General features: G+C 39.3%; 1 protein-coding gene across 2 annotated transcripts in view; it reads left to right on the forward strand.

The window, feature by feature from the left end:
* Nucleotides 1-13,571, forward strand: part of BNC1 (basonuclin zinc finger protein 1) — a 177,990-nt gene that overhangs the window by 144,528 nt on the left and 19,891 nt on the right. Inside the window, exon 1 of one of the 2 annotated variants that reach the window (XM_069098709.1) lies at nt 7,434-7,694. The exons of the other annotated variant lie outside the window; for it this stretch is intronic. Within the exon in view, the coding sequence (XP_068954810.1) occupies nt 7,686-7,694 (9 nt within the window). The 5' untranslated portion in view covers nt 7,434-7,685. Of the gene's footprint in view, nt 1-7,433; nt 7,695-13,571 lie in introns of those variants that run through there. 2 annotated transcript variants of the gene reach the window in all.

Here is a 13,571-nt window from a genome sequence, read left to right on the forward strand (position 1 = left end):
TATCCCCTAGAATATCTGCTAGGCATGAGGTGGTTGTGGTTATAAATTTTCATGAAGGATTTGATTTTTCATTTCTTGGCAATCTTCTTTTTGCCTATTGGGTCACTTTGTGGGAGTAGCACTTGATACCAGCCACCAGGACATGACTGTAGAGAACCTATCAGACCTGTCAGAGGTCCCATAATCTGTGTTCTTTTTTTTCTTTCCTTTCTTTTTGTTAGGTAATTGGGGTTAAGTGACTTGCCCCGGGTCACACAGCAAATAAGTGTCTGAGTTGAGATAGGAACTCAGGTCCTCCTGCGTCCAGGGCCAGTGCACCATCCTCTGTACTACCTACCTGCCTCTACATTGTCTGTGTTCTTGATAATGGCTTTGTGTTCAGAGTACTTCCTAGACAGGACCAGAATTACCTTATTGATTCATGAACTTTTCCATTTTGACATGAAGCAATTTGCTCCTTAGAGTCAAATGCTAGTTTTCCATTTTATTGGGGGCAAAAATTCTTAAACAGGACAATTACATCCTGTTTAAACAACAACAACATTTTATCTATCTCTTTTGTTTTTATGTGGCTGAAATTTCTTCCAGTATTCTTCTCCTGAACCATCTCATGTGACCCTCCCCCCAAAAAATGAAGAATAAACCCCAGCAAAAGCCAGTCAACACATTTAGAAAATCCAAACATATACCCAATAATTCCACACTGTGGACTTCCCACCTTTATGAAGGGGGAGCAGGTGTCTTGTCATATCTCTTCTTTGTAGTCTTTCCTGTTTTTGTTGTTGTTTGAAATTTTACAAATTTTGATTGTTTTGTGGTGGTTCTTTCTATTTATGTTGTTGTAGTCACATGGTTGTTCATGGCTGTTTCCTTCATTCTACATTAGATAATATAAGTCTTCCCATGATTCCCTGAATTCATCATGTTTGTCATTTCTTACAAAAAGGTAATATTCCATTACCTTCCAGTACCACCATTTATTTAGCCATTGCCCATTCACTGGACATCTACTTTGTTTCCAGTTCTTTGTTACTACAAAAAGTTCCTCGAGAAATATTTTTGGTATAGGGGCTTTCTTTATCAATGACCTGTACCTAGTAATAGAATCTCTGGTTCCCAGAGTATTGACATTTTAGTCATTTCATTTGTGGAATTCCAAATTGCTTTTCAAAATTATTGTACTGATTCACAGCTCCACCAACAATGTACTGGTGTGTCTGTCTTCTCACAGCACCTCCAACATTAGCTGTTTTCCATCTGTTGTTATCTTTGATCAGGTTCCTGTTAAGAAGGAATAGCTTTTTCTTCCTAGGATATTTTCTTGGTGCACAGACCACAAATCAGTGTCACCTTAGGAAACTGGGAACAGGGTTCTTCTCTGCTTTCAAGGCAGCAGGCCAGTGAGATGGGAAGGGGGGAGAAAAATTGAGTCAAAACTTGAACTTATTACATAGAGTAAGGTTGGAGTTTGAGCTTTTATTTCTGCCCTGGTTTCTATACAACTGATTCTCACTCCATTCTTCCTCTATCCATATTTCAAATATGAAATACAAATATGTAACTCAAGAAATTAACTGAACTAAAAGTTCCCAGAGATGAGCCTGTGTAATTTTTTTTGCTCCGTTGCTCACATTGTAAGGTTAGAAGAGAAATGCCAGCTTTCTAGTATGATTCAATGGATTGTCATATGTTGAAGCTGGAAGGGACTTTGAGACATTAATCTAATACAGTCTATTTATAATGAGGAAACTGAGGCCAAGAGAGGTCCAGTGACTTTCCCAAGTTACATAGCAAGCTAGTGGCAAAGCCAGGTCTGGAGCTGGCAGCTTATATAAAAGTTGACATGAAGTAACTGGCAAAAAGGGAGGTCAGTTTCACACACTAAGCAGATCTGAATGGTGATAACCACTTAGGCAATCTATTTTTTTCTTTTTCCCCAAATCAAAATGTGCCTTACTTACCTCAAACAAAATAAACCTTAAAAACCACTCACTTCTAAGTGTTCTTCCCAAGTTTGTAGGGGTTACATTTCATTGTTTATGCCTGTTTTCTTTTTCTCATATTGGGACAAAAACTTCCAACTTGCATCTCTGCTGAAGACAGATACATGAGAGATGATTTAGAACCCAAGTAGGGCTTAGATTTTGTTTTGTTTTGTTTTGTTTTTTTGTTTTAAAGATTAGGTTCCTCATACTTATATCTCATTTCCCTTACTCTTTTCTTTTACTTAAGATTGGAAAATCTCATTCACAAAAAAAAAAGTCCAGTCACTATGCTTTCACTCTAGATAAAATTACACATGCCCACTGGGCGCTTTGATCTCCTCTCGTTTTAAAGGTGCAAACACCAAATGAAACATCGTCAGCCTTGGAAATTTCGTTTTCTCCAACATGCAAGGTAAAGGTAGAGGAAGAGAAATTCAGACAAGAAGAGGGGAAAGTGGAATGGACCAGTGTGAATGGGAACCACAGTCAAGACAGTATTTTGGCAGCAGAACTTGGAGCCAACCTCTTGGCTAGACTTTATCATCCTTCTCTCTCAACAGAAGTCTGTTTCTGAGCTAGTCTCTATAGAAATTGCAACATTTGGCCTCTGTGGCAGTATGATCTGTACCCAGGGTGTTTGTTGCGTAGGGGGGAGTCTTGGCTCCTACTTGTTGCTCTTAATCAGGTCCCAACACCATCTCATGCCCCAGATGTGCCCAGACCTGCTGCCCCTAGATAGATGTCTTTTGGCAGTGGGGTGAAGGTAGAAGGGTTCATCTTCTCTCTTGGAGTTTCCTGACACACTGTCTTCTGAGGAATGTGCATCGTCTTCCTGTATTGATCCTTAGATCAATAAAGGAGAGACAAATCGTTCTCCACATTCTTTCATCTTATAAAGAACTTGATTTTGGCTTTTGCCTATGTCAGTAGACCCATTACTGGTACAGTGCTTCCTGCCACCTATCAACAAATAGTTGAGTTGCTTTCTACAATACTGTCAAAATGTTCAGGTAGCCAGGGCCTCTTCTGACTGAAGCAGAAAACCTTCCCTCCTGACTCCAAGGCAGTCTGAAGTCCTATCTGTTATTGGTGCTCAAATCTTTATCCCTTTTAGTCAAAAACTGGACGTGTCCAGAAATGGTTCTTGATGCCATACATCTACATCTTGGTGATTTCTCTTCCAAAAGCCTGTGTTTTTGTTTTTTTCTCTAAATTGGAAAGAATATTTACACTCTTGACTGGGGTAATCTATTTTTTAAAAAAAACTTTTCCTTTGGAAACTGCCATCTTGCAACCTGTTACCATTTTACAACTTATGAGTCATGGTAGAGACTGTTCCGGAACATGAACATAGGACAATTTTTACCAAGTTGTGTAATTAAAAAAAAAAAAGTTGAGTATCTAATGGCTATGCCAATGTGCAGATTTTTTTTTCTTTTTGGAGGGCAGTTGGGTTTAAGTAACACTTGCCCAAGGTCACACGGCTAGGTTTTTTGTTTGTGGGTTTCTTAAGTGTCTGAGGCCGGATCCAAACTCAGGTCCTCCTGACTGCAGGGCCAGCACTTTATTCACTGCACCACCTAGCCACCCCAATGTGTAGATTTTTAAGAATTTCATTTCTTCACACTAGAAGTTTCCAACCTGGAATACATGAACCACCAGGGGATACAAGAAGGTTATCAAGGGATATGGGAAAACTTGGCAAATAACTATATCATCCTATTGAAATTAACCTCTGCATCTTCTCTGTATATATCTTGTGTGTTCTGATTTATGTGTGTTGTCTTCCTATTAGAACATACGTTCCTTGAGGGCAAGTCCTGTTTTTGCTATTTGTATCCTCAGTGTTTAGAAACATATCTAACACATAGTAAGTGTCTAATCAATATTTGATTTTAGGGGCTGATTATTTATCTGAGGCATGTGCATGGTAAACATTAGAATGTTTTTCATATTGAATAGTGGGTAAGGGAAGATTTTCTGAAATCCATGACATACAGGATCAGAAAAAGTTGTGAATTCTTGCTTTATACTCTCTTCTCTGTACTGCTTCAGGGAAAGAGAGAGATGCTCCTTAGAAAATGCTGGTTTCTTAAAAATATCAGCACATGGAATAGTTAATTCTTAATTCACGTCTTAGCCCTGTTACTAACCAGCTGTTTGACTGGAGGCAAGTCATTTTCCTTCTCTAGCTCACCCTTTCCTCATCTATAAAATGAGAAATTGGACTAAATGATGTCTAAGGTAGCCTTAATATTCTTTGATTCTAAGGTCTTCATTGAAGTGGTCCTTGGTGGGTTTATTTCTTATTAGCTTTTTTATTTTCTTTCTAATCTGCCCCCCCCCATTTTTTAAAAAAAGAAATTGAAAATCTATAGTAATGCAAGTGGAAACTTAAAAAAAATCACCCAGCTGAGAAAATGCAAGAGTTAAGCTCTTAACACAGCATAAATTGACCAGTGGTTTTACATTTTGGATTCCCATTTGGAATGTTCAAGTTTGGTTGAGCTCCTGTTACTGTAGGAATTCTTAACATTGGCACTTCCTGACTTTGTCAAGTTAGAGTGTGCAAATACAACATGCTGCTACACCAAAGGTTTCAGCAGGCAATAAAACTTCTGTCTGACCCCAACCAAAAATGATGGGACAATCCAATGCTGTATTGCTCCCCAAACTAATTGTGAGGCATCAGAAACCATGGCTTCCTGATGGTGAGCAAAGTGTATCAGTGTAAGCAGGAAAAACTGTGGTTAGTGTACAAGGAGAATGGGAACTTCCTGGATGGTGAGTGAGTAAAAGCGTCTCTTTTCCTAAAGTACCCTTCAGGTAAGAAAAGTCAGTTTCTCTTTTTATCACAAGCTGAATGTTTTGTACTTGAAGCTGAATGGGGGTGAGGAGAGGATGCCATATAGTTCCACTGATCGTGATCCTTCTTGACCCCTAATCTTAAACCCATCTTTCCTCCTTTTTTAAACAATTCATTTACCTTCCTGAAGTCCTTTTTATGGTGGTGAAGGGACAAAATAGGTCCCAGATGTACAAAAAATTAGACTTATTTCTATGGGACACACAAATGCACTATAAACTTAGTCTTTCTGTTTAAAGTCATTCTAAGGCTCTACATATGCATGGTAAGTACTGGCCACCCCTTTTGTTTTTGTCTCTCATGTGGAATCACATGTGTGAAGTAGAAGGTGCTCTATGTAGTATTATGGAAAGAGCTTAAGGAGAGGAGACTTGGGTTTGAGCCCCACCTGGCCCTGGACAACTCATATACATTCTTATGGTCTCACTTTCAAAAAAGATGATCTCTGTGTTCTCCTCCAGGTCTAAAATGCTAGTCAAGCAATATGAAAAGAGAGGAAGGCTGCTGGGAAAGACAAACTGCCAAGTCATCTTTCTTTTTCCATGCCACTCCTATTTGCTTTTTCCACAGGAAGTTCCCAATGTCCTTCTTTACCAAAATCTTTCAAACCCTATCCCATTTCTGATAAGTTAACAAAAAACTGATTTAGATTAAGCTTTAATTTGTGGGAAGTAAGACATTTAACTAAAACAAATGCACAAGTCCAGTTCAGTTTCTAGCATTCTCCAAGTGCCTATACTGTTCTTTAATTAGAATGAAATTTTGTCAAATTGAATATTATCTGATTTGAATGGGCCGTTGTCTGGTGTTTAGAAACTTTATAGTGTGGACATTGCCATCATGGGGATATTTGCAGGAATTGAACACATCTCTACAAATGGAAGACGGTGCATGAGGATACACAGGTTCTTCTGGTAACTGAGCTCTTTTGTTGGCCATATTAAAGTTAGACATTAATTTTTTTTTCATAGAAGCATACAAAGTTGAATCAGCCTATATCAGTCCTGCTCTAATGCAATTTTCCTTTCAAGATGAACAGCGGTACCACGGAACAAAGCCACATTTTTATACATGCCTTGTGTGAGGTTAAAGCACTATAGGAATGTGTGGTAACTGCAATAAAGATGAGAATGGTTATCAGGGTTGGATGTAGACAGTCCAGCCCTCCATAAAACAATGAGGTTGGCAAGAGTTTTCTTAGAAGATCCTGTCCTACCCTTTCTGTGAACTTCTGCAGGGGCAACTCATTTTCCCCTTCTCCCTACCTTTGGCCACCCAGTGCCCTCCTGCTTCCCAAGCCTTTCTGTCAGAACTAGAAACAATATTATACCATTTGCATTTGTTGGTTGATTGACACTCATTTGAACTGCAGTTATGGTGTGTTCCGTCGCCCAGGCAGCCCTTATATCTCATCATGGTATAAAAGGCTTTGTCTCTCATTAAAGGAATTTTAGGCATTGGGAAACAGGTGGGGAGACATGCTTTTGGATAGGGGAGGTCCAAAGTCATATTTGAGGTTCATCCTTGAAAAAAATAAATCCAATTTATCCTACTTACTATCTGTGTGGTCTCTCTGGGCCTCAGCATCCTCATCAGTAAAATAAAGGGGTTGGACCAGATCTCTAAGGTACCTTCCAGAACTAAATCCTTTGAGGTTGACTGCAGATGGATCATAAGAGATGAAGGAGAAGTCTCCCCCCTCCTCACCCCACCCCCCAGTCTTTCTTGCTCTCCCCCTGTGGCCTCCAACTCCACTGAGATCAGCAAGCTGGGTCTGGTTGGGTTTAGGCTACAATCCGAGTTACAATGTTTCTGACTTCTTCCAAGACCTTGAGCTAGTCTTGCTCTGGCACAGCCCAACCCACCCCCCCACTTTGGGCTCGACCCCTACTTCTCCCTTCCCCCTCCCTTTTTGAACACAGGTTGGACTTTTTTTGCCCTCGAAACCTATCCCTTAACCTCCCTCTGCTCCGGGAGGCCCATATTATGTTCTTCTGCACATCTGACCACCCTAGTTTAGTTATTATTTAACAATATTTCCATACGTTATCCCTCCTCCCTTTTACTGACATCCAGAAAATTTATCCCATCCCTCCCCCCATTATTTCTACCTCCATCAAAGAAGTTGCAGATAAGAACATATGTCATTAGAATGCACCCTCTTTGTAGACAGTCAAGATTGTACTGCATCCTCTAAAGTAAAATCTTTCCACTTAAGTGTGCAAGAGAAACCTTCACAGTTTTAAATTGGACATAAAAAGGAATGCATTTGTGCTCTAAAAAAAGGGAGGGGGGACTTGAAGCCTTCAGCTTATTTGCAGATAGTTCTGTGTTCTCTGGGAAAGTGTAATGGGCCTCAGGTCAGCTGCATTGATTTAATGCATTACTCAGGCTGCCCGAGCAGGGGGAGAATCTTCTTAGACTGCATTAGAAGTGCCTCGAGCCTCTATGACTCCTTTTGATCAAATTTCTGTGAATGATGAGTGTCATGCCCTCTTCAAGCCAGCTGTGAGAGGGACTGCTCTGGGACTCCTAGGGCATGCTGGAACACACCACACCGGGCACAGAGATGAGAGCTTGCTGCAAAGGTGAGAGAGGCAGACACAACTTCGTACTGGAGAACACCAAGGGGGAGGATCTTATTTCATTCCCGTCTGCGGGCTGAGTGTACATCAGACCTTGAGGTGCTCGGATTCAGACGAGAGTAAAGGGGTGGGTGATGGTCCTGCCTTCTTAGTACTTGTACAGACAGGAGTGTTTCCAGTACTTCTTGGGAGAGCTCACCGAGGAATGGGAAATTCTTTTAAAGCTCAGGAAACATAAGCACCAACACCATGGCTGAGGTAAGAAAAGTTCCCATTTTAGACACTGGAATGCCTGATTGTAGTGGGCAACTTTTTTTCTCATTTTGGGGACTGTGGGGTGTGTGTTGCAGCTGGAATGATGGGGTTTGTGGAGGCGGCTCTTTGAGGGGAGTGTTGTCTGGGCTTTAATGGGTTCTAGTGCAGCATGTTGAGGCATTTGATGAGTTAATTTTCAAAAGAGCTGCCATACCTGGGCTGCTAGGCTGTGTGCTCCCAATCTGTCTGCAAAGGGGGAAAGCTGAAATTTTAGCTTACTGCACCTAGGTATAAACACCAGTTGGGTAATTGTTTTCAGACTGAAGTGGTTGGGCTCTGAAAACCCAGAGAACCTGATGATGTCTAATTGTACAAGGCTGGGATATACATTAATCACAATAAAAATCTTTGATTTGTGACCTAAATGTATTCTAAGGCCAAGTGCTTTAAGCAAATACATTAGAGTTATTGTGATGTATAAATGCACTGGGAGACCAGAAAGCCATACAGCTTCTCTCTGGAGTTCTTTAGGAATGAACGTCTAAGTGTTCAGCAATCGAAGCCCCATGTCTGCTTTTTAGACACATTTCATTGCTGACTCTCTCTGTCTCTCAAAAACTAAAGCCAGTAATACTTTTTCCAAATGAAGTAGGCATCTACTTGGCGTTGTTTGGTTCTGTGGAGTGTTTTTCTTTGAAGTAATTAAGCAGCTAAATAGCTGACATTTAAGACAGGCTATTTTTTCTGGCTAGATTTGGTTGCCTGTGGAAAACTAAACATGGCCTCAAATGTAAACTTAAATCCATTATCATTTTGCTAGGCAGAATTATACAGAAAGCAGAGTGGCAATTACTGTCTTTCCCCCTACCCCCAAACCCTTACCACGTCCCCACCATTTCCCAAATATTTTCTGTAACACAGAGGGTAGGAAGGAGAGCTGTGACTGATGTAAAAGAGTTTCTGGGAAAATGTAAAATTACTTTCCGTCCGGATCGTCAAGTTTCAGAACAATTTGTAAAAGTCTGGATTGTGTTTCTGAAAAAAAAAATCTCCTCGGGGTTAGTTAAAACTGAGAGTTACGTTGAATTTTTAATCTTTTGAAATGAATGGTCACTTGTCACTTAAAAAAAACCTCACAGATCTGAGATATAAAGTAAAGTAGCTTAATGAATTGGCCAGACAGTGGCATTGTATGTTATGTACTATATTCATTGGGTTGTGTGTGAGAGTTGCTCTAGTCTGTAATAAATTCCCCCCCTCCCCTTTTTAAATTCATATAATTGCTCAGCTTCTCGAACCCGGGGAGCTGATTGTTTGTCTTATCTTTGGGTGAGCTGACTCTGTTCTATGTTGCAAAACCTGGAGGCGGGCTGGGTTTCTTAGTGTTCCTGCAGTCTGCAAACGGAGTCAGCTTCATTAGTCTCACGATGGCACATCCCATGCATGGCTGGTGTTGCCACTTCCTTCCAGCTAGTCCTGGAGCATGATCCGGGCTGCCTTGGTTTGGATAAGCTTGTAAGGATTTGTCAGCCAGATGTGACAAGATTGTCAAGAGGCAAGTAAAGGAGGAGATCTGATATTAATCAGTGCATAGCTTGGAGCCAAACTTTCTCAAATGCTGTGTAGTAACATGTTCTTCTCATTTAGTGCCTCTCTTTGTGGCTCTGGAGCTGCCACTGGTCGAAGTTTGACGGTTAAATGGGATGCCAACTAACAGCCTTTAATTGTATGAATAAAATTCTGCTGGAGGAGGGGAGGGAGGAGAAGGTGGGAATCACACTTTGTATTTTGTGTGTGTGTGTGTTTCCTCCAGATTTTATAGTTATATTCACTAGAGTCCTCTGAGGATGAGAACACTTAAATAAGTCCAGGCTCCTAGAATCTCTCTCTCCAATTCATGGTCAGAACCAGCTTTCCTATTAGTACTTAGGAGTCCTAAGGAGGAGGGACCCACAGATTTTCTGGGAAAACCCTGTTGGAGGTGGGTTGCAGAAGAGATATTTTGAGAAACTTGTGCATACATACATGTGTGTTTCTGTGACAATTACTGCCATTTGTTGGAGGTATGGATTTTTTAAAATGAATTTTTGTATATTTAACCACGGTTAAAATTTTTAATTATTAAATGACTTGGATAAATTGTTCAAGAGATTGTCATTTTTCTATTATACCGTGCAAACCCTCCTCCATAACAAATGTTGGGTTTGACTTTTAACTTATCTTTAGACTTTTGCATAATAATTGCACAGTTTTCTCCAAGAGTTTTAGTTCAAGGGTGTGTGAACAAGCATACAGAAAGAAGCCATAAACTCTGATGTTTAAGGGGAAAAGATCTACCACTTGGGATTTTTTTTTAAACCTGAGAATTTCGGGGAATTAACCAAAAGAATATCTAAGCATTATAGTGCATTTGGCAGAGGAAAAAAAAAAAACAACCACCATATTTTAAATGTTAAAATAACTTTTGCCCATCTCAGGAATGCACATCACTTAAATGTTACAAAACATGAAATGGATTCAAAAGTACAAATTTTAAAGTAAAAAAAATTTAGTTTTTTCTTTTAAAGACTTTGGTTTTGAAAAATTAGATCATACAGCTAGTTTCTTAAAAAGAATTACAAAGGATCATGATGATTATTACCTTTTTTTATCTAATGCTAGAAGAAAAACTGTTAATAAGTCTGATTTCACCAGTAAAAGTGAATAATTCATCTAGGCTGCTGTTGAATAAATGGATATTATTGCTTCATCCAAAAAGTTAAATTATCAAAAGTATTGAATGTGTATACAAGAAAATGTACAGTAGCATATGTATAGTTCATACATGTAGTTGTCGTGTAATTGTGATGACGCGTCATCTTTTAAATAATTTGTAATATCATCTGGAAGCATTTAGTATATTTAAACTGATAAGAATTTGGGGAGTGTGCCGCTTTCTAAACCTTGAACAGAAAGCTTGGTAGCTTGAAATGACTAATTGGTGCTCAATAGATAGCAAACCATGATCTGTTAGTTTGGATTCTTATCTGCTTTAGAAATGGCTTCCCTTGTCCATTTTGAGAAGTTCTGCAAAGTAATGACTTGCAGATAAGCTCCCCAAAACGGTTCTTTCTCTTTGCAGTATTAGACACATTCCAGTCTTGCATGTGTTTCAGTACGGTGCGGATTGGCAGTTTGTTATTAAGGTCGGTCTGAGCTGAGTAGCCAAGCAGTTGTAAAATGTCCAGCAAAAGGAAGAATGTCTTCCTGATTTCTTACTTAGAGGTACAAGAAGTCATAACCCTACGTATGATGTAGTGGAGTATATAACTGAGCCTCAAAACATGCCTGTGATTTATAAATGTGTGGGATTAAACATACATGATATGAGGAGCCCACAACATAAATTTGACAGTAAAATTGAACTACAGTATAGAGTATTTGCTGACGTTTTAAAAAAAAAAGCAGCAGTTGTCTGTGGCCTTAGTAATTATTTTGACAGTGCTCATTAACAGAAGTTGCCCTGAGGGGCCCTGTAGGGTAAATGGTAAATGACTTGCCAGAAGAATGGTGGTTGTGATTGTTATTGTTGTTTTTTTTTATCTCTCCTTCCCCCCCCTCGCCAAAAATGAACATTTCCATTTAGAGGTGGCTTTTATAATAAGCTGCCTTCTTTAGAGATGTCACCCTTCTTTTACACCCTACGTTTTCCTCTCTATTTCAGGTCCAGAACTCCCCTCTTTTCACTGCTGTGGGTCACTGTTTGGGGAGAAAATTCATTAAAAAACAATTTTTTTTGAAGTTGGGGAATTTTACAAATTCTCCATGAGATATGTTAGCTTTTCAAGAGATTATTTAGAAGTTTAAAAGAATTAACTGGCAGGTCACTATTAATAGCAGTACTTTTAAAGTTTTTTACAAATGGAGATTGACTTAAAGGCAGTATTTCCCGTTACCCTCTTAATCTTTGAAACTTTCCATATTCTGGAGATTCTTGGACTTAGAGCACGGTAGTACTTCTCCATCCCGGTATACACTTCCATTTCAGCCAAACAAGAAAATCTTAAAAAAACAAACAAACAAAAACAAAAAGGAAGCCTAGACTCTTTTAGTGTCCAGTTTCTGACCTCTCAAAACTCTTCACAGTTATAGCCAAACAAGTCGCAACACCATTTAGGTCCATACATGGTCTAATTATTGTAAACTGTGGTAACATTGCCTCGGGGTGAGAATAGGCTTATTCAGTCAATTTGGGACTCAACAGAAATAAAGAAAGAAAACTGTGTCCACAGCAGACAGAGAAAACCCTGTCAAAACAATACCATGTGGAAAAAGGTTGTCACATGTATGTTTTGACTCAACTGGACCTAACAATAGGTATTGGGGTTTTTTTTTAGAGGATGGCTGTAGCTACTCTAATCCTTTATCCCATGTAGATAGTTTTTGCTGTCCTGCTGTGTAAGAAAATAAGCATCTGAATGATTTTCCTGCTTCATACCAACAGCCAACCACTCCCCCCCCCCCCAGTATTTCAGAAACATTTTCCCTATGCTTTCAGAGATAAGCGTCTAATTCCAGAGATTGGAGGCCCTGCCTTGTCGCTTCCATTTTTCATTGAAGGATAAATTCTTACTCTGGTGCTTTTGACATTTCATTATATACGTACTGGCTTCCTTAGGTGCACGCACAGTTTGTTTGGAATGGCATTCCTCGTTTAATTATGCCTTGGACTTCAGTGGCATCCTGGGAATTAAACTGAAACCGAACTTATAGAGAATTAATATGGGATGGCACCGCTCATGGTTTTGGTTTTGGTTTTCTTTTTAATTGGCAGTAGGTTGTATTGGATCTTCCTCAGCAAAGTTCAGATCCCAGTGCAGCCGTTTATAGCTCTGCTAAGTGCCTACCTCATGGACAATGGTTTAGGATTGAAGGCATCTCAAAGTGCAAGAGTTGAGTCTCCAAGCTGAGTAAAATTCAAAATACCAATCCAGAAGTGCACTTCATTTCTGCCCATTGACTTTTCTAAGCGTGTCTGAAGATTGCTACCGTACATTCCTATTTTTAGTATCAAACAGAAGACGTTAGTGAAAAATGTTTTTAATTCTACGTATGTCTTGAAAAGGAATAGAAATGTCTTGTTTTGCTTTGTTTTAAATACTCTATATTTAAAACTGCTTTTCTCTAAATTTCTTTTCTTGTCATTGAAGTTATTAGTTTTGAAAATAAAAAGAAGACATGAATGTTATATGTTTTTTGGGGGGAGAGGTTTATACTTGTATTTAGAGAGAGATCAAAAGAAAAAGGAATTTACTAGTCACCTGTCTGCACTGGATAGCTACAGAACTATAACTTCCTTTCTCTAAGATTCACACAAACACGTCACACACAACTCTGTCAAATTATTGTCTGCCACAATAACTGCCCTTTCTTAGAGGTACCACCATCGTCTCCAATAATCCAGGATGGAATCTTCACGTTACTATTGACTGTCCCCCTCCCTTTTCTCTTCATTCTTCTTTGCCATTTATTGTCACTTTCCAGTGTTTTCTTTTAACATGTATCTTGTATGGAACCATCCTTTTTCATGCCCAGTGCTACCACCCTATTGTAACAGATCATCATCACTTCACATCTTAATTACTACCTTCTAATTAGTCATCTCATCTCCCAGCTCTACCTCACTTGTACTTCTTAAAAGTGGATTATATGAAATCACTTTCCTGATTTTTTTTAAAAGAAATCTTCAAGTTTTCCTATTACCAGTAGGCTTAAATCCAAACCAAGTTGATCTTATATAAGACATTACAAGATGAATCTGTCTGTTCCGGGGAAGCCAGTCTTCTTATCGTTCCCTTTATCCAAGCAAGTCATCCTAATTCTCACTTCTGTACCTTTCCC

The sequence above is a fragment of the Petaurus breviceps genome, unplaced genomic scaffold (genome assembly GCF_028583685.1).
Source record: "Petaurus breviceps papuanus isolate PSGF00001 unplaced genomic scaffold, PetGlider_PUasm1.0 37, whole genome shotgun sequence".
In the NCBI taxonomy this organism is placed as follows: Eukaryota; Metazoa; Chordata; class Mammalia; order Diprotodontia; family Petauridae; genus Petaurus; species Petaurus breviceps.